Source organism: Rosa rugosa, chromosome 7, assembly GCF_958449725.1.
Source record: "Rosa rugosa chromosome 7, drRosRugo1.1, whole genome shotgun sequence".
NCBI lineage: Eukaryota > Viridiplantae > Streptophyta > Magnoliopsida > Rosales > Rosaceae > Rosa > Rosa rugosa.
In genome coordinates, this window is record NC_084826.1 from 37,628,579 (window position 1) to 37,652,431 (window position 23,853).

A 23,853-nucleotide genomic window follows, 5' to 3' on the forward strand; every position below is an offset into this window, starting at 1 on the left:
GATATTCCTTACTATTCTGGTCACATGAGCATGGAGGATTTTCTGGATTGGCAGGTTGAAGTAGATAGATTCTTTAAGATCATGGAGGTTCTAGAACACAAGCAGGCTAAGATGGTTTCTCGGAAGCTTAAAAAAGATGTTGTTATTGGTGGGATCAGTTGCAGAGCTCTCGTCACAGGCAAGGAAAAGAGCGTGTTCGTACATGGTGCAAGATGAAAGGTCTTCTTAGTGAAAAATTTCTGCCTAGAGATTTTTCGATCAAGAATTACCCTCCTACGGTTTTTGAGAAGAAGTTGAAGTCCAAAGAGTTTTCTTTGCCCGTTGAGATTAATATTTTATCTAAAGAAAAGCCAGAAAATTTTCCAATGGAAGAAGCTCCACAAGAAATCATCCATGATGATCAAGAAGGTGTTAAAGATGAAATTGCTCATGAAGACATGGTTATTAGTAATGAAGAAGTCTTGAAGCCTGAACTAAATCTTTCAGAACCAGATGTCATTCAAGAATGCAACCTTAAGAGCCAAGAAGAATCTATTACGGTTGCCTATGAAAGCCAAAATGCATATGACAGACTCATCTATGGTGTTGGGTTCATGATTGTGCCTTCAGAATATGCAGAAGATCCGGCCAATAATCCACATGTTCAATTGTTTAATTTTTTCCCGGGTCTTTTGTCTACCTATTCTTGTCCTTTATTCAAGAGGAACTCGAGGGCGAGTTCTTTCATAGTGGAGGAGAATGATGTAGGACGAGAATGAGCCTGGTTTAGCTAGAAAACTAGAAAAATAAAGAAGCGGCGTGGAATCAAGAAGAGTGATTGGAAAATAGGTAATTCACACATAATGAGGTTACTAGCCACTGCAATATCCAAGAAAATTTGGTTTTGGATTTTTCAGGTTTCTCGTGCAAAAAGTCAGGTTATGGATTGTGAATCAGATTGGAGTAAATTTTGTCCAGAATGTCGGTTTGAAACGCATGATACCTTCCTGGAATGGGAACGACGAGATTTTCAAGACTCACTTTAGTGAGCCCTAACAGATTTAGGCCAAAATGTGTCGTCTTAATTATCCGATTCGGGATTTAATATTTTTAGGCTAGTTTTGAAATTGTTTTAGGATTCTTTTATTATTAGGTTTTAGTTTCCTTTTAATTTGGATTCTTTAGGATTTCGTGATAGATTATGATTTAGGGTTTTGGATGCCTATATAAGCGCCATTATGCTTTGTACTAGAATCAGTTTTATCAGATCAAATTTAATAAAATGAGAGTTTTTTTCTCAAATTCTCTAGTGGACTCCAGATTTATCTTTTTAGGGTTTATTGCTTGTAAACCCAGGTTACTTCCGACTGCGTCAGGACTGATGTAGAACGGCTAGCAAGAAGAATTGAAGAACAGATCGATCAATCCAAAGGAAAACCCGGTTTGCTGCAAATTTGGCATTCGGTGTCCGAATCGTGATTGTTATACCTTTCCTGAAAGGGAATGATGCCAGGAAAAACACTCGTTGCTTTGCCATGACATGTGGGCTTTTTCGGGCTTTCAGGGTCGTTTAGGGCTTCAAAACTGCAATTTACTATTTTTCAGACTTTTCGGTTTTCTAGTTTGGTTTGGATTTGTTTTGTTTTTACCAATGGGCTTTAGGTTTTCATTGTTAGTCACCCTAGGGTTTCTTTTCTCATATATAAGAAACCTTAAACAGCTGCAGAACCTATCTTTTATCATATTATCAATCAAATTGAGAGTTTTCTCATTTATCTCTGGTAGACTCCAGGATCGTTATTTTAGGTTTATTGCTTGTAAACCTAGGGTTACTTTTCGACTGCGTTAGGTGGTATCAAAGAAAAATCTAAAATATTAGATAAAAATCTTGATTGGGAATCCAAGCGTAATATTCTTTAGTATCTAGGATTCTATTTTTGATTTTTATTTAATCATGTTTAATTAGGTTTCCTAATTTTAGTCTACAATAAATTGTTCTTTATGTTTTCTAGTTGTATTAAGTTTATGCTATGTGCCCTATATAAGGCACCTCTTAGATTGTAATTTTCATTCAAGTTATCAATAAAAAAAAACCAAATATTAGAGAAGTTTCTCTATGTTTCTTACGGCTATGCTCATAATTGCTAGTGGATTCTGGCTCATCTCATATGGCTTTCGACGCTTGACGGAGCCTCTTGCTATCGTGTTCATGCTTCCCACATCAGATATAGACAGAGCAATTCTGACCATACCTTGTTTATCAAGCGTAAGAATGGTAAGATTAGAGCTCTTATTGTGTATGTTGATGACATGATTGTTATGGGGGATGATCCGAAAGAGATGAATGGATTGCAAAAGTATCTGTCAAAGGAGTTTGAAATGAAGGATCTGGGACAAGTGAAGTATTTTCTGGGTATTGAAGTTGCAAGGTCTAAGAAGGTGTTTCTACTGAAGAATACGGAACGAGACTAAGTGTGGATCATGAGAGGGAGAGAGAGAGGGACACAAGCATATATAGTGGTTCACCTTGCCCTTGAGGCAAGGCTACGTCCACTTAGATATTTTACTATGTAGTGAGGCCAAGTGACATTTATAGTGATACAAGTATAGGGATCATGGATCCATCCCTTCTAAGAAGGGGAGGACTTCCCTTTATAGCTAAGGGAAGTCCCCGTCTATTCTATATTTCCGATGTGGGATACAATGTACATATTGCTTCTCTTGAAGCCTCTTGGAGAGCATGGGAGGGTGGCCTCCTAGCAAGGTACCGACCGACCTCCACCATGACAACGTAGCTCGGGTGTCGGCCTACCGGATGCATGCCATAGGCGAGGCTAGCCATGTCGTGGGGCCCACCTATGAGGTCGTTGATTATGCTTGGCGGTATGTAATATAGATGGTATGTACAAGTCCCCCAAGTCCCCGAGTAAGAGGCGCTTCTTGGTTGGGGAGTTTAAATGTGATGCCGCCAAGTATGAGTGATGACCTCGTTGAACGCTATACCCATACTAGTCCCCCAACTCCGTAAGTAAGAAGGGACTCTACGGGTAGGTTGGTGCCACGGGGCCCTCATCACGCTAGTACCTGCAAATAAGATAAGAGTGTACAAAATACATATTGATTGCGCTAGGACAATCTAAGTGACATTTGAGTCAAATGCATCGAGGTGCATGAATGTTTATATGAGATGTATGTTACACCTTGTGTGTATGCACGTATTATGTAATGTTGACATACGACGTATAAGTCGAAAATGTATGTGATTGTGATAGCATACAAAGTGCATATGATGCAAAGATGTGTGATGAACGCGATGACGCGTACATAATGATATGTATATGTTGTATGCACGTATTACATATGTGTTAGGATCGGGAGTGTTATTACTCGCCGAGTCCCCCAAGTCACGTAGTTAGTACAGTCGAAGTTTAGGACTTGAGTTATGTTCGACGATACCGGTGAGGTTGAGCAAAGAGTTCCGGCATCGTAGTATATATTGACAATACTAGCGAGACTATGGTGTGACCATGATAGTCCCCCAAGTATAGGTTAGAGGAAGGATCGCTAACTTACTTAACCCGAACGTATAAGCCATAACCCGATTGTTTGGCTCATGTGTAACGGGAATGTAAGAGTTGAGCTCGCTCATGTTGAGCGGGTGATAGGTTGTGAGAGTTTTGTCCTATGGTCTTATTAATGGGATGTAAAAGAAATTTAATTGTTGCGACCAACAATAGGGGAAAAATTTCAATATTTCTATTAATAGACCATAGCACGAAAAGTATGAGCGTGAAGCTGAATGATAGTCCCGATCGGGTACTACCTATACTTGTGATAAGTGGTATGAATAAGTCCCCCAAGTATAGAGAATGCTCGGGAGGTGAGATGACTCAAAAGCAAATTAAGGATTAGACCTTCGCTTTCTGAGGGCTTGAGCCTATGGTACCTGATAGGGTAGAATAAGGATTTGGGTCTCTGATACCCGGAAGGGTAAATGAGGACTTGAGCCTCTGATACCCGGAAGGGTAGAATGAGGACTTGAGCCTCTGATACCCGGAAGGGTAGAATGAGGACTTGATCCTCTGATACCCGGAAGGGTAGATTGAGGACTTGGGCCTCTGATACCCGGAAGGGTAGAATGAGGACTTGAGCCTCTGATACCCGGAAGGGTAGAATGAGGACTTGAGCCTCTGATACCCGGAAGGGTAGATTGAGGACTTGATGCCTCTCGTACCCAATGGGGTAGCATGAGGGCTTGATGCCTCTCGTACCCGATGGGGTAGCATGAGGGCTTGATGCCTCTAGTACCCGATGGGGTAGCATGAGGGCTTGTACAGCGTGGCCCGGTGGGGTCACGTGAGGACTTGAGCCTCCTTAACCCAATGGGGTTGAATGAGGGCCTGTAGGCCTCCTTTACCCGGTGGCGTGGCCCCGGGTAGGATCAGAGATTGAGCCTTGTAACCCCGTTGGGGTATCCGGTAGCTTTCGCCTCCGGTACTCGGTGGCGTGGCCCCGGGTAGAATGATGGCATTGGCCTTGTAACCCCGTTGGGGTACCTCGCCGATTGGAGAGGATTTGATGTAATGATATGACCTTGACTTACCCCTTAGGGGTACCGCGCTCGGGGCGAGGATTTATGACATGCATGTTGCATTTATTTAGTGTCATATGTGTATATGTAGCAATTTAATTGGATTGCAATTAAATTAACGTTTGACATTAATACATAGGCATAATGGATATGATATCGAAAATTAATGCATTTTGTAGACATGCTTTGATTATAGTAATCGCCATTGAAGCATGTAAAGCATTGTATTAGCTCAAATTGAAAGAGGGTAAGCGAGAACTTATCTGGAGCCGTTTGAAGATGATATAACCATTGTAAATAATGGCGGAATTATCCGAATACGAAATTTCGATCGTTGTGCGTTGCCTGGTGTCTAGAGAGGATTGATGGGTAATTCAAAGAAACCCCCTTTCTTATTAGACTACCTCGAAGGAGATAGCTGATGTCGAAGAGGAAAACAAAGCTAAGTTGTCAGTGGAGAGTTTGACTTAACCATGACCCGTAAGGTATAGCATAATGCTTGATAAAGATATATAATTTGACCTTCATGAGATAAAGTGAATGATTAATACACGAATTTGTGTGATAGATACTAGCAGCTTTAGCTTGTGTTTGCATGTTGATAGAATAGACAAAATTTCGAATGTATGGTAGCTAACCGTGAATGATACTTAACTATATATCTATTACGAATGTAAAAGTGACAGGTAAACTAGACAAAAGTACTACTCCAACCATAGGTATTCAGTAAGCTTTTGAAAGTGTAAAACTTTTGACTTATTCTTTGCTGGAAGAATAAGTGGCATGCATGCTTGGATTCTATTATAATTGCATGATGGGAAAGCATGGATACCATGTATATGTGTAGGCATTATTAACGTATGGCAGTTTCACATTAGGTGAGCAAGCCTAGTCTTTAATATACATGCAGCAGCTATGTGGAAGTTTGTCCTATTTTGACATGCAAGAATACATATATGTAATGGCTGTATGAATTGGTCTTTGAATGAAAGACTAGAGAAAATTAGTAGATGATAATGAATATAAATCAAAGATGCATGTGATAAGCAACTGAATAAATATAGATGTACGTTGTACATGCGTATAAGCAGACAAGTGTCTCTAATAGCCCTTGATCGTGGAGGGTCCTGGACCTTGCATATAACTGACATAAGTGAATGATGATATATGGGCCATCAGATGGCAAAGCATATTTAGCCGGTCATGGGCTCATAACTTCATGGCACGTGAAGTGCTGAAGTTTAATTTTTGGACAGCAATGATTTAATGATATAAATAAGGGAGCTTATCTTTGTGTGGATACAAGAGTTGCCTGGAAGGAGCTCGGTGGTCAAGTCTCCGAGAGCTGTTTGTGAAGGGGGACTCAACTCGTCGTTGCATCAAGATAAGTGAGCAAGCCTGGTGTTTGAAGACAGATCGAGGGCTGAGGAAGCTTGGTTGTTGGGAGGGTGGGTGTCCAAACCACTTCCCCGAGTAAGAGATGAAAGCTCCACCAAGTCAGAACCCCACTTAATTGACTGAGCGGTGTCCATATCAGCGTCCCGGTGCCCAAAGGTTTTTTCCGGTGCTTCTTTGGTTTTTTTTTTTTTTTTTTTTTTTTTTTTGAGGTAAGTCACCGAGATGAATGTTACCGGGATCGTGCTGAGGGAGGTTAGAACTCGCTGAACACCTTCGAGTAGGAGTTCTGAGGGTCGCTGGTACCGGTGATAGTGAAGAAGCCACCGAGAGTTCCGGTATGCTAGGCCCCGGGATGAAGTTAGTGAGTCAGATGCCGTGTCTGCCGGGAGGAGAGAGGTAGCGAGACCTCAAAAGGTGAACTGGGTGCCGGAGGCTAGTGGGTACCGGAGAGGTTCTTTTTTTTTTTTTTGAATCCCGGTCTCTGATGCTTGAATGTTGGTAGAGGGCTGGGTACCCGGAGAGATTTTCAAGTTCCCGGAAAGATTGGGCAGGGAACCGAGGGAAACGTATCCACTGATGTCATGGAGTCGCAGGTGCCTGGAGAGACCAGAGACTCGCTGGGCAATCGATCACTTGCTGTTGTGGGGTTTTTATAGAAGATTGATGGGTGTCCGGGCAACCTCTTCTTTTTTGCTCGCCTGTGTCGGCGGTACCGAGAGAGATTGAGAGACTGCCATACCGAGAGATGAGCTGCCTTCCGGGATGAGCTGCCTGGAGATGAAGTGATGGCAAATGAAAGTAGACCAAACAAGTCCCGGTCGGATTGGGTGTCCAAATCGGTCCCCGGGGTGTCCAGAGCAGAATGGAGTGCTTGGATGTGTGGCTTTTGGGTTCGACCCGGGCGGGATGTGACTTCTGGAAGTCCCGGATATGCTGACATGTATTGTAGGTGCGCTCGGAGATATAGGCCTCTGGACAGATGAGTTCGCGCCTTCGCTCCTAATCTCGGATGCAAAACATGACAACTCACTACTTGTATCAACGCTTCGGGGTACCGGAATGGGTGCTCAAAGTAACCGGACTGGTGTCTCCGGGAACTGTCGGTGATGGGAGGCATCTGGACATAGATATATGTATATATGTGCCGTAGAGGCATGGTGACAACCCAACTATGCTTGTCAAATAATGGCTGAATGCATGGGTCCTACCACATGTATGTATATATATGCTGCAGAGGCATGTATGAATGCCATACCGCACCTCTAACACAGGTATTTATGTATAATTGAGCACAAGGACTTGGCTTTTTTTTTTTTGACTTGTACCCGGAAGCTCATGTAGACTTGTACCCGATAGCCTGTGGTACCCGTCCATGACTCGTGGTACCCATCCATGACTCTTGCTCAAGGTCGGAGGCTCGTTACCCAAACTTAGGGACCCTCCTTCTAGCGCCAATGTTTCTACTGAAGAATACGGAACGAGACTAAGTGTGGATCATGAGAGGGAGAGAGAGAGGGACACAAGCATATATAGTGGTTCACCTTGCCCTTGAGGCAAGGCTACGTCCACTTAGATATTTTACTATGTAGTGAGGCCAAGTGACCTTTATAGTGATACAAGTATAGGGATCATGGATCCATCCCTTCTAAGAAGGGGAGGACTTCCCTTTATAGCTAAGGAAAGTCCCCATCTATTCTATATTTCCGATGTGGGATACAATGTACATATTGCTTCTTTTGAAGCCTCTTGGAGAGCATGGGAGGGTGGCCTCCTAGCAAGGTACCGACCGACCTCCACCATGACAACGTAGCTCGGGTGTCGGCCTACCGGATGCATGCCATAGGCGGGGCTAGCCATGTCGTGGGGCCCACCTATGAGGTCGTTGATTATGCTTGGCGGTATGTAATATAGATGGTATGTACAGAAGGAGATTTCACTTTCACAGAGGAAGTATGTTCTTGATTTACTTGCTGAAACAGGGATGCTGGACTACAGACCAATCGAGACACCCATTGAGATGAATCACGGACTTGCTATCTATCCTGATCAAGTTCCAACTAGCAAGTCCCAACTGATAAAGGAAGGTATCAACGTCTTGTAGGAAGGTTGATTTATCTTTCACATACTAGACCTGATATTGCTTATGCTGTGAGTGTTGTTAGTCAGTTTATGCATTGTCCTAGTGAAGATCACAAGGATGCAATCTTTAGTATTTTGAGGTACTTGAAGATGGCGCCAGGTCAAGGGTTATTGTTTCAGAAAAAAGATGAATTAGAAGTTGTTAGGTACGTAGATGCAGATTGGGCTGGTGATAAAACTGACAGACGTTCTACATCTGGTTTCTTCACTTTTATTGGAGGGAACCTTGTCACTTGGCGTAGCAAAAAGCAGAAAGTTGTTGTCAGATCAAGTGCAGAAGCTGAATTTTGAGGTATGGCACATGGAGTCTGTGAAATGCATGTTGTGGATCCATAATGCTCTAAAAGACCTGGGTTACAAGCTTAAAAGGCCTATGGATTTGCATTGTGATAATACAGCTGCCATTAAGATTGCACATAATCCAGTTCATCTTGATAGTACAAAGTGTGTGGAGGTTGACCGTCATTTTATCAAAGAAAATCTTAACAAAAAGGTTATTCGCTTTCCATTTGTAAACTCAGAGGAGCAATTAGCTGATATTCTTACTAAAGGAGTGTCCAGGAAGATATTTAACAGCTCGGTTGGTAAGTTGGGCATGATAGACATCTATGCACCAACTTGAGGGGGAGTGTAGAATCGCTGTAAATCTATATGTAATTAGGATGCTTATTTAATTAGAATATCATGTAATTATGAAAAAATTGTTTCCTATTAGAGTTAGACTACTCCTTTATACTGAATCATCGATTAATATTCTTTTCTATTGTAACATGAATCACCAATCCAAATATTCCACATCTCCCAAACAAATTTTCCATTTGAATTTCACAGTGATCTCAAGATCATCGATCTTTTACCCAAAAACTTCTTTCAATGCGTAATGGTTGAGAGAAATCGAACACCACTCGAAAGTGGATCTTGCCTTGTTGAAAAGTCAGTTGATCGACAACTCCAATGGTATTATCTGTTACTTGGATCATTCTATCTAAGTGAAAGCAACTCTAGTACTATAATACTATAATCCAATAGAAGAAGGATAAAAATAGATAAAGTGAACTGGTTATACTTCGTTATACTCTAAGAGTGCAACTAGAATTTTGCCGAAACCTCATGGACCGCTAGGGAAAGAACTCCTTGTCACAAACTCTCACCCTTAGGAAATAAGAGAGACGGACAAATAAACGGTAATATATGAAGGATACCTGAGAGCAGAATTATGTTAAATATTAGCTCTCTCTCTCTCTCTCATAAATTCAATTAAGGGTGGTTCTAGTTGGACCTCCAAATTTACTATTTGGACCTCTCATACTTAGTACACCTCTAATTTACTTTTTAGAATACTTAAAAGGCTAAGTAGACCTCCTTATTTTTACCAAAACACCCTTGAACATAAGATACAACAATATGTTACTCTACTTTTTATCTCTATCTTCAACATGAGAAGAAGAATGAATCAAAATTGCTCTCTTATGAGTATGTCTCTCCTCCACCAAAATTAATCAGAGGTTCTCGATCTTGATATGTTGCTGGAATCCTTTTGAATTTGCTAAAAGAATGAATTTCAAGGGTTTTGGTTGGAAGATCGAGTAATAACTATATCATAATACTCAATGAATTTAGTTTAATTAAGGAAATTTCAAATCAGATTGTTTAAATTTATTTTTGTATTAAATGATGGGCCATGTATAGAAATTATTGTTTTTACTTAATTATTTTAGGTAAATTTTAAAACTATATGTCAATATAAGGAAATTCCGGAAAAATAAAAAATAAAAAATCAATTTAATTGAATGTTATATTTAGGGAGGTAATTTAAGAAGAGTATTTAAAAAATCAATTTAATTGAATGTTATATTTAGGGAGGTAATTTAAGAAGAGTATTTTTTTTAAAATTTTTTTTTTTTCAGTTTTCTCTCTTTGTCCTTATTTGTCTTTTCATATGACTTGACAAAGTATATTAATAATTGAAAAAAGTTGGAGGTCCAAATATTAAATTTGGAGGTCCAACTAGAATCACTCTTCAATTAATTAATCAACATCTTCCACAAAATAAAAAAATTAAAGCTGATAATGAAAACGGTAAAAGAAAGTAAAACTTGTCCTCATTATTACCTGTAGGTTCTACGGTACAATAATGTATTAATACATCAAGTAGACTTAATTCAATGCAGAAATAAACTTAGTTCAATACAGAAGTAGAATAGAGTTCCAAACTAGTCTACTATACATAAAACTAGTGTACATTTGAATCAAACTAATTTATTTGACGTATCGATAATGCATACACCATATCACATAAAATACAAATACAACAGCATCCAGCAGAGTCCACATAGTGTTCACTTTACTGTAGAAATATCTTGATATAAGGCCTCGTTTGGTTTGTAGAATTGAGGACTCAGGAAAAGGAAAGTCATTACTTTCCTTTGTTTGGTAACCACAAACTCTGGAAATACTTTCCTGACAGAGGGGAAAGTAGGGGGGAAATCATTCCACTCAAACCCCATGGGATTGATTTTCGCTTCCCATTTCCTAGCATTTATTACAAAAGTTTTGGACAACAATATCCGCTCTTGCATAAAAAATTGGTGTACTTTTGAATTTTTATGATGTTTTTATTTTAAAATACAAGGGTATTATTGAAACATTGATATATTTTTACTTTACTTTCCTGCACCAACCAAACATCGGAAAGGAAATCAAATGGTCTTTCCTGAATACTTTCCCTGCTTTACCAAACAAAGGAAAGGAAACCTTATAGGAACTTTAGTTTCCCTTCCCCATGGGAAAGACAAGGGAATTGATTTCTCTTTCGTGAACCAAACGAGGCCTAATTGTAAGAAAACTAATGGATAATGAGTTGTTCATGTTAATCATGAGCATGATTAAAATTTGTAATATATGTATCCCACGTAGCTTGGCTAGGAAGGTTGACGGAGGTGTTTCCTTGGTCAAAGTACAAATTTTATTATAATTGGGTAGCAAGCACAGAGTTTCTTGTGGCCGGCATCTAGAACCAAATATGCATAGAATCAAACGCAGAGCAAATATGTGAGTTTAAAATGGAGATGCCAGCCAATAAAAGTTGTAAATTTTGATATCACATGGTATTTCTCTATGGACGCGCCTTAATGTTTTTCTTAGAACATCCGTCAGTTGTGGATTGGTTATGTTGGTCGGTCTGGAGTCCAAGTTGCTTCTTTTCGGAGGAGGAGTCCACGTACTCTCACCATGCAGTTTCATCAAATATTACATTCCTCCATTTCCCTAATCTCGCCCATATTCTGCAAACAACTCGTTTTCAGAAGAACTTAACATTTGCTATCCTTTTATCGATAGTTTTCAATAGCTGCATTAAGTATTGAATAAGATATATGGCTTCAAGGCACAATGACTAGGGAAATACCAAACTAAAATAACGCGGGGACTATAGTAACAAAGCAAATACACAACAACATTGGGATATATCCTTTTATCTACTGGATTAGATTCGGGGCCTAATATTAACCTAACTTTCAAAAGAGCTAAGATGACCATCTTAAGTGGCACCCTAAAGGGGCAACGTTTTCTTCATTTACACTAAAAGCAAGAATATATAAGGTAAAAATCTTTTCATAAAATCTAGATATATATATATATATATATATATATATATTCAAATTTTTTTTATAGAAATGTTAAGCAATTTTTTGTTTTTTTTTTCAATCTATCAGTAAGAAATTTAGATTTTTACTTGACTGGTATCTCATCTTTTTCACAACAATAATGTAACCCTTAATATTTTGAATTATCGATGACGCATGTAGAACTCTTTCCCCTATGATCTAGGTTAATTTTATCCCAGTTATAATTTATCCAAGTAAGGTTCAACGAGATTGCACTATTTCGTCCCTGGCACACTCACACTCTTGATTTGCACGGTATCGTTTATGAAGAAAAACTACAGTACATGCATGCATACATATATATATATATATATATATATATATATATATATATATATATATATGTGTGTGTGTGTGTGTGTGTGTGTGAATGTGTTATATATATGCACATATACATAAGGATACATAAAGAAAACCGTTAATGTTCTATTTAAACATAGAGTTTCTATATATTATATATATGTTATTACTGAAGTTAATTTACTTCAAATAACATGAAAAAAGAAACAGGGGAGAAATGATAGATGGTTGGATGAAACAAAAACTATTTGAAAAAGGCATGAGGCAAAGAATCTCATGCATGTAGATATTGTCTAGCTAATAATCACATTCTGCTGTAGGGGAAAAAGAGAGATGATGAAGATCGAGGAAGAAGAAGCCAGATTGCTGTAGGAAGCCCTCAATTGGCAGGTGCAGCAGCTTTTGTAGCTTAATTTGGTCTGGAAACCTGCATTTATAATGTTTAGTAGCTTAAATCAGCTTTTAATTTACCAGAAACAAACTAAGCAAAAAAAATCAAAGAATCAAAAAAGCATGCACCGGCCAGGATATTACAGAAGCCTAAAATAAATAAGGATAAAAAAGCATATATATAGTCTTAATAAGAAGGTAGTGGAATTCATAAATGTTACCAATATATGCTATCCTCCATTTAGAAAGGTGAAAGATAATTTCTAGAAAATCCAACTAAAATCCGTAGATGTTACCAATGCAACCTCCATTTGGAATCTTGAAGTGATTAAACAAACCAGTTCATCATACAGTCAGTCCAACTAGAGGAGAGGTTCCCTCCTTGGAATCTGTAAATTCTCTAAATCCCCATATATATTAAACAGATAAAAGTTTAATGCAATAAGGCACACAGCTCATGCATGCTGATTTCAACTTTTTCATCGAGTACCATTTGTATGAACTACCATATAGAAATCTTTCACTTGGATAAAATAATACAAGAGAAAACTGCAAGTGCATTATTCCTATATATAAAAATTTATACTGATTACGATGTACTTCAATTCTGACTCATGTGCGCAGAGAGAGAGAGAGAGAGAGAGAGAGAGAGAGAGAGAGAGAGAGAGAGAGAGACCAGGAAATAGCTTTCACCAGGCTGCAAGCTGTGGGCTAAGAAACCAAACTCATTGATTGGAAGTGGAACTCCAGAGGAATGAATCAACAACACATCTTGAGTGCCAAACATTGCTTTCATGTCAAGTGGCCCTCTTGGAACTTCTGTTGGAACCCCATTAATAAATACTGTCATCATCAGATTCACACCTGCATATTATTAAGCAACTAATAATTAATTAACTTGATTCAGCGCCATGCAATTTCGATCTTCTTTCCAGAAGCTTTGCTAACAATTAAAAGACCTACCTAGGAGAATTTAGTAGCAAAATGTAGGCATCTTTGAGGCATTCTTAAATAGTATAAGAAACTGGAGGAACAAAAAGTCCACAAAAAGTGGGCCGAATCTATATATAAAGCAGTGAGATTTTTGGGGTTGGGGGTTCCATGGCCAGTTTCTCATTTATTTGGTTAAAGAGCATAAAATTAAGAATGTAAATAATCTATTTCAGGGAAAGCTGAAAATCAAAAGAGAAGTTTTCTTTGGAAAGTTTTCTTCAAAAAGTGAAAAGACTGCCGCTGAAAAGGATTTACATGTTTTCAGGGAAAGCATACTGCGATGTTCATGGTATTCAAAACAGAAGAACAGTCGCATCAACAAAAAGTAATTATTAGTACTTTTCTTCATGCATGAGTCTTAACAGTTCAAACAACATTAAATCATTGCCTATCTCTATAAATCTGAATACTAAATTAATTAGTGAATATTAGTACAACTCCTCAACTCCTAATTAAGTACAAAATATAAATACTGATTAGATTCAGATATTTCTTTTTTGAAGGAAAGAAGGACTATATATAGTAGATAATTTAGCTACTAACTGAGCTCGATCCTTAACGCCGGCTCGAGGAATTTGTAGTAAGTAAAATAATTTCTTTTTTCTTTTTGGGTCGACAGTAAAATAATTTCTCTAGAAATTGAAAATCATTTCCTGTTTCGAATAAATCATGAATTGATGGGTCTCTCAAAAATTTGATATAACTTCCAACTTAAAATAGATCGTATATAGAGGAAGTAATCGGAGAGTATGAATCAAAATATTTGAGACTGAAATATCAAACAAAAGAAATATTATATATATGTTGAACTGAAACGGAGTTAGCTATAATTATGATAGGTCAAGTTTCCAGTTAAAGCAAAAAAAATTGGTAAAAGAGAAAAAGAGAGAAAACGTGAAACTAAATCTGAAACGGTCGACCAATTATTTTAATTAGGCATGCACTAACCAGATTGGAAGTGCAAACTTGAGGCATCTGAAGGACCTAACACAGACGTTACACCGGAGGAACTGTGCTCGATATCTGGAAAACCCATTTGACCGGAAACTGAAAAGAAGTGATCATCTGCTGCCATAGCAGCACAAGAAGATGAAGAAGAATCGCCCACAAGATCATAATTAGAACCAAAAGTGGAAGGTGTAGAAGCTCCAAAAGCCATAGCTGGTGGTGGTGGTGGAGCACTGAAACTAGTAGTACTAGAGCTTCCATACTGAATTGCACCACCAACTTGTTGATCAGCTGCTGCTTGGTTCCTCTGCTCAAAGCTCGCTTGCAACTGCCGTTGGCGGCGACGGGATCTTGACCGTCGGTTTTGGAACCAGTAAAAGACGTTTGCATCTCCAACCGACCCGAATTTCTCTAGCAGTTTTCTTATCCTCACGGTCTCTTCTTTCGGAGGATTTACCATTCCACTATTGAAAATAGACTCCAGAATTAGGATTTGCTCTGGTTTCGGAATCCACCTTGACCTTACTGGTTCACTTCTCTCTGAGGAGCCATTACTGTTTGGACTGTTTGGCTCTTTGGCCTCTTGGCCTCCGCCTTGGCCTTGATGATCTTCCATTACTGTGAGGAAGGAAGGAGAGAGGAAAAAAGAAAAAAAGAAAAAAAAAATAAAAAAACAATGTTCGTGAACCTGAAACCTAGGTTGAAGGGAAATGATAAATTAAAGTACATGAACCGCTTCAAGGAAGTCAGGCTATATAAAGGGCTTGAAGTAATGTTGATGACTGAAAATACATAACTGCCCTTCACGATTATCGTTTCTTTGAAAAGGCAGAGTTACCCAAGCGCAATTGTGTTTTTATTTTTAGGGAAAATGTTGATTTACTTAAATTTGAGCTAGAATAATCTCACTTACCAAACATCTTATAAGATTGCCCACTTACCGAACAAATTACATATTTTTTGCCTTAATATCCAGTTAAGTAATTTTTTTTATTGTTTTTTGTTTAGTTTTGAGACAATTTTGCCCTCCCTACCTTTGTCACTTAGAGAGAGAAGTCATCGGAGACTTTACCGGACTCTTCAACAGTCGCTCCAGCCACCAGTCATTAGAATCCAGCCACTAGTCGCAGAAATCCGGTCATCAATCGCTAGAAACCTCACTAGAGGTCTCCGGATGTCTCCAAAAAGTTCGTTGGAGATCTCATAGGTCACCAAAGAATATCATTGCTTCTTTGAAAAGGCAGAGTTACCCAAGCGCAATTGTGTTTTTATTTTTAGGGAAAATGTCCATTTACTCAAATTTGAGCTAGAATAATCCCATTTACCAAACATCTTATAAGATTGTCCACTTACCCAACAAATTACATATTTTTTGCCTTAATATCCAGTTAAGTAATTGTTTTATTGTTTTTTGTTTACTTTTGAGACAATTTTGCCCTCTCTCCCTTTGTCACTTAGAGAGAGAAGTCATCGGAGACTTTACCGGACTCTTCAACGGTGCTGAACTCCAGCCACCAGTCATAGGAATCCGACCACTAATCGCAGAAATCCGGTCATCAATCGCCGAAAACCTTGCCAGAGGTTGCCGGATGTCTCCAAAAAGTTCATTGGAGATCTCATAGGTCACCAAATAAGAATATCATTGCCCCCCCCCCCCCCCCCAAAAAAAAAAAAAAAAACCCAATAAATTTTTCTTATCCCCAATAAAATGTATGTTGTCCACTAATAAAAAATTTATTGGCCCCCAATAAAATGTTTATTTCCCCCAATAAAAAAGTTGTTACCCCTTAATAAAATACTTATTGCCCAAACAAAACAATCACATCAGATAACCATTAGTACAGTTAGTCAAAATCTACCAAATATATGCTATTCTATTACATAACTGGAATTAAAACATTATTTCTACATATTTTCTCATACTTTCCAATAAAATCAACCACAAAAAAAGTAAAATGTTAGAGCTACGAAGCATATCAAATGTACATGGATCTAGCCAATTACATCAATTCAATGCCGCACCGGCCGCCGCGGCATTTGTGTTGCTTCCCTTCGAATCCCCACCATCCACGTGCTCGATCCCAATCTTGTTCATCACTGTTTCTGTGGTGCATCTGCAAAACAAAACTTGACTAAAAAACAGTTTCTTTATAAAAAAAAAATTAAAAAAAAAAAAAAAAAAAAGCTCCTTATTCGACATTTGATTAAATACATATATAAAGGAGACTAATTGAAATCACTTCCTTATCACAACATCAAAAATTCAAAACCCAATTCCAATCAGAACCCATAAACTACAAAATCCAGATAGACAAAGCCATTTTTTTTTGGTCATAAATTGTGGAACTCAAATGAAATTGCAACCTATAATTCAATTTCCTAAACTACAAGTTCATGTCAAATCCAGATAAGATGACAGGACCCACCCCGAATTCCACCATGGAATCCGAAGTGGCCCTGCGGGACCCACCTTTAAAGGAGATTTACCAAAAAATTTCGGCATAACCTCCCTTAAAAAATGGATAACCCAAAATCCTGCGGAAAACAAAATTCACTTCTAATAATCCAACCACAACTCCTGGAGCCACCCTGCTCCCAAATTCCACCAATCCCATCTCAAAGCTAACAACATCATACATAATCTCCGAAAGGTACAAGTTACTACAATCACCAAAGTTAGGTCATAGACCTCAAATATAATTCATACAAGTTTGGGTCACATATCCCTTAGTAATCAGAGCATTCTAGGAATATAAGTTTAACATAGAGTACAGTAGGCTAAATAAATAACCTACAAAATATGATGACGGAAGCGGATGCGGTCACTATGGCTCACTCCTGAACGCCGAGCAGCAACACTGAAAACTGGGCATTTGAAACCGAAGGGCCCAGGGGAAAAGTATTGAAAAACACGTTAGCGTGAGTGGACAAAAATTAACAAATATAAACCAAATGGATTTATACTTTCCCACATTTATTTCTTTAAAAAAAAAAAAAAAAATTCCCGATGCATGCAATGATTAACGAAAATAAAACAAGAGGAGTTCCACTCATGAAAACCAACTAGCCCCGCTAGTCACATATGATTTAAAAGAAAAAGTTGGAACTCTGATACTCAAGGAAAATAAGACCAGCCCCGCTGGTTAAACGAAAATCGAGCTAGCCCCGCTAGCTTAAGTAGTAAAGTGAGTAGGGGAAGGCAATAGCCATACCAGTGAGCCTCCCAGGCTCGGGTGATAGCCTCCCAGGCTAAAAACTCCCATAACTCCCGTAATATACCCTTACGCCACTAAGTGTAGCGATAGGATACCGGGCTACAGAATTACTGTCACAGAGACAGTAACCTGCGCCACAAAGGCGGAAAATCAATGCTAGCATGATAAAATCACCCCTCAGTATGGCACATGGAAACATAACCGAAAATCCAGTAAATCCAAAATACATAAGGCTTCCCCATCTCTCGTAAAAGAATTTCCAATGACGTGACCCCGCACGCCATAAAATCTTCAAATAAACAAAGTTCTCAAACCGACATTATTGCTAAGGCATTCCCAATGACAAAACCAAGGATCAAATAAATAAACAAGAAAATAATTCCATCGAAATCCCATTTCGAAACCTTTCCAAAAATCTCAAATCCATGAATACGAATATAACTAAAAAGTAAAATTCCGGAAATCACCTCGGAAATAAATAATTCATCAAATAACATTATAAATCATAAGCAACTTCGGAAACGAATCATTATCGAAAGTAATTATATGAGATAAAACGAAATCCATCTCCGAAATCGAATCACATGCTCGAAATGTAAAATGATAAATAATTAGAGCATAATCAAAGAATAAATGCATGCATCATGTACTTAAAAACAAAAGTCCACTCACGATATATGCTCAATCCTGACGTCGCTCGGTATTTTCCTCGTATGGAGACTCCTCTCGTCCTGTACGAATAACATTCATAAATATATATTTACAGGACGAAAACTATCAACATTTAGGTTGTAAACGAAAATATATAAAAAGTAAACCTCCTATATATAAGGTGCGGCTCCTACTGTCTGCGGTTTGTCCTAAGCGCCGCCGTTATCCTGGTGCGACGCTGTAACGCTGCTTGTGCGGCTCCTACTGTCTGCGGTTTGTCCACAGATCAACTGTTCAACCTTTCGGTGATGAAGGTGTTGGCTTGGAATTGCAGAGGACTCGGCAATGACGCTGCAGTTCTGGCACTTAAGAAGTTGATTCAACAGAATCAACCCTCTGTCATTTTCTTGTGTGAAACGAAAGTCCGGGAGCCTGATTACATGGTAGATTTGAGGTTTCAGATTGGATATCTGAATTGTGAAGCAGTCTTCAGCAGGGGACTGTCCGGTGGTCTGGCCATGTTTTGGAAGGATGCCCTTGACGTTCGTTTTAGGTCAAAATCCGACCACCATATTGATGTTGAAATTCACGACTCAGATGGTTCAAATCTGGTTTGGCGCTTAACTGGCTTCTATGGCCATGCTACGACGGCTGAGCGACATCGATCCTGGGCTCTCCTTCGGGAGTTGGGGGACCAATCCTCACTGCCTTGGGTGATTCTTGGTGATTTCAACGAGTTATTGCATGGAGATGAGAAGTCAGGTGGGGTTGTTAGGAGGGAGAGTCAAATGCAGCCATTCAGGGATGCGTTATCTTACTGTGATCTCGCAGATTTAGGGTTCTTGGGAACTCCTTTTACCTGGCAGGGTGGTGGGGTGCGATGCAGGTTGGATCGCGGTGTAGCCTCTGCCTCTTGGATTGACATCTTCACAGCGGCTAGGGTTTCAAATTTGGCACCCATTCATGGGGATCACATCCCTATTCTGTTGCATGCGACATCCTCAGGTCCAACTACGCGTCAGTATCCGCGTCGTTTCAAGTTTGAAAGCTTCTGGGTTGACCACCCGGATTGTGGGGCAGTGGTTTCCGAAGGTTGGATTTCAAACTCTTCTGGCCATTCTATGTTCCAAGTAGCACAGAAAATTCGGAATACCAGGTTTTCTTTAAATTCCTGGCAGCGAGTAACCTTTGGTGGCAGGGATAAAGAAATTGCTTTGCTTCGGGGTCGACTTCAGGTTCTACTGGGTTCTTCTATGTCTGTTGACACCCAACATGAGAGTCATAGCCTTTCTCTAAGGCTGGCAAAGTTATTGGCTGAGGATAATGAATATTGGCGGCAGCGTGCGAAGGTTACATGGCTAGTGGATGGAGACCGGAATACTAAGTTCTTCCACCGCAAGGCATCTAATAGATGAGCCAAGAATCGGTTGACTGGCCTTTTCGATGCACAGGGGGTTTGGCAAACGTCGGACTTTGGCATGGAACAGGTTGTGGTTGATTACTTTTCTGATATGTTTACTGCTGGGGAATCTGACCCAAGCCATATGTGGGATGTTGTTGACCTCATTCAACCTAGAGTGACCTCACAGATGAACTCGAGGCTTTGTGCTCCCTATTCTGCAGAAGAGATCAGGGCAGCACTTTTTCAAATGTATCCAACTAAGGCTCCGGGTCCGGATGGCATGCCTCCCCTTTTCTTTCAACAGTATTGGGACACTATTGGTAATGATGTTGTACGAGCGGTGCAAAATTTCCTTCAGACTGGTCAAATGCTTGGGGAGATTAACTATACCCATGTATGCTTGATTCCTAAAGTGCAGTACCCCACCAGAATGGCAGAGTTACGTCCAATTGCTCTATGTAATGTTATTTACAAAATATGTTCTAAGGTTCTGGTTAACAGGCTTAAGAGTTTCCTATCAGAGATTGTATCTCCATTTCAAAGTGCTTTTATTCCAGGTAGGCACATTACTGATAACACATTGATTGCTAACGAAGTCTCTCATTGCATTCATAATACAAGATCAGGGGATGGATTGTTGTCACTAAAGCTAGACATGAGCAAGGCCTATGATCGGATGGAGTGGTCTTACCTCCGTGCTGTTTTATCACGACTTGGGTTTGAAGAATCTTGGATCCAAGTGGTTATGCAGTGTGTTACTACTGTCCGATATTCCTTTCTGGTGAATGGTCAACCGAGGGGTTATGTCACTCCTACCCGAGGTTTGCGACAGGGGGACCCTTTGTCACCATATCTATTTTTGTTATGTGCGGAGGGCTTTTCTGCCCTTCTTCAACATAAGGTTAATCAAGGAGCTCTGCAAGGTATTTCTGTTTGTATGGGAGCCCCAACCATCCACCATCTTCTTTTCGCTGATGATAGTTTGCTATTTGGGCAAGCTTCCATGGAAGAGTGTTCCCACATAAAGTCAGTCTTGGATGACTATGAACGTGCCTCGGGGCAACGAGTTAATTTTGAGAAGAGTGAAATCGTGTTTAGCAAAAATGTGTCAGCTAATGTTCAAGAGAGTTTAGCCTCCTTTTTAGGTGTTGCTGTTGTTCCAAAGCATGTAAAGTACTTGGGTCTCCCAACCTATGTGGGGCGTAAAAAGACTGAAACTTTTGCGTATATTTCTGAGAGGCTCAGTAAGAAGCTTGAGGGATGGCACAGGAAGTTGCTCAGTAGTGCAGGTAAGGAGTTACTCATCAGAGTGGTAGCTCAGTCGTTGCCTACTTATGCGATGAGTTGTTATCTTCTCCCTAAACAATTTTGTGATAAATTGCATCAAATGTGTGCCCGTTTTTGGTGGGGCAGTAAAGAGGACAATCGGAAGATCCATTGGATGGCTTGGGATAAACTCTGTCAACCCAAAGAAAGTGGTGGTTTAGGTTTCCGGGACTTACATGCACATAATCTTGCTCTACTGGCTAGACAAGGATGGCGCCTCCTCTCCAATCCTACATCTTTGTTAGCTCGAATTTACAAAGCGAAATATTACCCTAATGGGGATATAAGGTCAGCTCATCTCTCTTCATCCCCTTCAGGCTGTTGGCGGGGAATTTTTTCGGCTCTCAATATCTTACAAAAAGGGATTAGATGGCAAGTAGGAGATGGTACCTCTATTCATATTTGGAACGATCCGTGGATTCCACGGCCCCATGCGTTTCGACCTTTTGTGCGTCATCCTGAGGCCCCAGATATGGTTCATGAGCTTATGTTGGTGCCTGGAGTCTGGAATGAAGACCTAATTAAGGCTTGCTTTGAAGAGAGTGATGCAGCTCACATTTTGTCTCTCCCTTTGAGTGTTAGAAGGGTGCATGATAGATGGGTTTGGCATTACGATAAGCACGGGTGCTTCACTACTAGCAGTGCCTATCGCCTTGCATATGCGGAACTTTACCCAAATCTAGGCTCTTCTTCTAGTGTACAGACAGAGAGTTTTTTGTGGAAAAGCCTATGGAGAGCTCCTGTTCCCCCCAAAGTTAAAGTGCACAGTTGGAAGGTTTGCTCCTCAATATTGCCTACAACTAGTCAGCTTGTGTCTAAGAGGGTTTTTGTTGAGAATGGATGTTGGTTCTGCAATGCCGAGGAGGAAACAATATCCCATATTCAGCGTGATTGTCCTGTGATGAGGGATGTATTGAAGTTGTTTCCGTCTTTGTCACGTGCAATCTCAGTAAGTTCTATAGTTCATAACTATAATGAATGGCTGGTCTCTTGTTCGAAGATTTTATCTAAGGAGGATTTCGGCTTGTTACTCTTCATTTCATGGGCAGTTTGGAAGGAACGCAATAAGCGTCTCTGGAAGGAGAAGTCTTTGAGTCTATTCCAGCTTTTCTTTAAAACTCGAAATGACTTTCTCACATTCCAAGCGGTTCAAAAGTCTGCACCTTCGTCCGTACAGAGGCGCATTCCTAAGCCTTGGTTACCACCATCGGCTGGGTGGCTAAAAGCAAATACAGATGGGGCTTTTGATCCTCATTCAAAGCGTGGGGGCCTGGGAGTTCTGTTCAGAAACCATGATGGTGTGGTGGTAGCAGGTGGATGTTGGTTTATCCGACAAGCCTCCACCGCGGAAGAAATGGAGGTTTTGGCTGGGCGAATGGCCTGTAGGCTGGCCACTGATCATGGTCTCTTTCCAGTTAGCTTTGAGTCTGACTGTTTGACGATGGTGAATGCTACTAGGGACACCGATGGCAACCTCTCTGTTCTAGGTCGCATTATTGATGACATAGTGGCCTCTTTGCAGGTTCTTCCTGGAGCCTCCTTCTCTCATGTGTACCGTGAGTCAAATACAGCCGCTCATAAGCTGGCTAATCTAGCTTTGCACTCTTGCGTAGATGTTTCTTGGGTGGGTTTTATTCCTCCAAGTATTAGGGAGTTTGTACTCTCGAACTGTAATTGCTAATCTTATTTTTTAATAAAGTTGACGTCCTTTCCTAAAAAAAAAAAATATATATTTACAGGACGGAAATTAACTTTATGATAATTAGAAATTGAAATTCAAAACGTCCCCCCTTCAAAATCCAACTTCTCAATTCACATCGAATCCATCCGTAATTCTCCAATAATATTCATTCATCGATATATAAATTCTAAAGTGAATTCGAAAGAATTTCGGCGATCAAATTCACGTAAATCAATAATCAACAATTCATGCTCAATCGTAACTTCCTCCAATTTCCATCAAACTTCATGTATAAGCTTCTAATATCATTAAAGAATTTATGGAACTAAAACGGTAATTAAAATGTAGTTCTACGCGCCACCACGCGCTACCTACAGTGGCGGCGCGTGGGGACCACGCGCCGGCGGCCACTTCCTCCGATGACCACCAAACTCCGGCACTAGCATCTACACAACAAGCCCAATCAACTTCCCAACTACAACATCAACCAATTTTACCTCGAAGTGGTCGAATCAAGCCGGTGAAGGAAAGCCCCGAAGCTTCAAGAACCCTAGAAATGAAAAATCATCAATTCAACCTCTACAATGCAAATTGGAACGAACTACCTTAGGGGAAATGATCACCATCAAAAACCAAACCTTCGATGTCAATATGGTGGCCGGAGGTGGCCGGAATGGCCGGAAATCGGCGAAAACCCCAAACTGCAGCCGGAGAGAACTTTGCTTCGATCTGAGCTTTTCCGGCCAAATAGTCGAAAACTAAGGGCACCAGCGTGACCAGGGGAGGAGACGACCCTGTGGTGGCCGGCTTTCTGCCGGGTGATGGCCGGACGGCGGCCAATCGAAGGGAAGAAGGATTTCCCGAAGAAGAAAGAGGGGAAAATCGGGGGAGAGGAGAGAGAAAGGTGGGTTTCCGGTTTTGGAAACCTACCACAGTAATTTTCCTTATATATATAATTTTCTTACCATGAACAGTAACTTTATTAATTCACTCATAACTTTTGCATACGAACTCCAATTTTTACGTACCACATATGCCCGCGCTCGGGTTAACGTCCTCTACAACTTTCATGAAGGAAATTTTCTCAAATTAATAACTCATAAAAAGTCAATTTTTAACCACCCCCCTAAACGTTAAAATTAAAATCGTGAATGGTAACCAATAAGAATTTCATG

The 23,853-nt window shown here is 40.0% G+C and overlaps 1 protein-coding gene and 1 long non-coding RNA gene across 2 annotated transcripts; both read right to left on the reverse strand.

Moving 5' to 3' along the window:
• Positions 1 to 13,126: 13,126 nt before the first annotated feature.
• LOC133723259 (WUSCHEL-related homeobox 11) lies at positions 13,127 to 15,019 on the reverse strand (the record flags this gene model as incomplete). The annotated part of the gene is made up of 2 exons (XM_062150076.1): positions 14,404 to 15,019; positions 13,127 to 13,326 (listed from the first exon to the last, which is right to left on the reverse strand). Coding segments are annotated over exons 1-2 (816 nt in total), but the record flags the coding sequence as incomplete, so codon positions are not given.
• Positions 15,020 to 17,017: 1,998 nt separating this feature from the next.
• Positions 17,018 to 23,375, reverse strand: LOC133720280 (uncharacterized). Its single transcript, XR_009851792.1, has 4 exons — positions 23,317 to 23,375; positions 23,176 to 23,228; positions 18,291 to 18,349; positions 17,018 to 17,268 (listed from the first exon to the last, which is right to left on the reverse strand). It is a non-coding gene; the product is annotated as an uncharacterized LOC133720280 (long non-coding RNA).
• Positions 23,376 to 23,853: the final 478 nt, after the last annotated feature.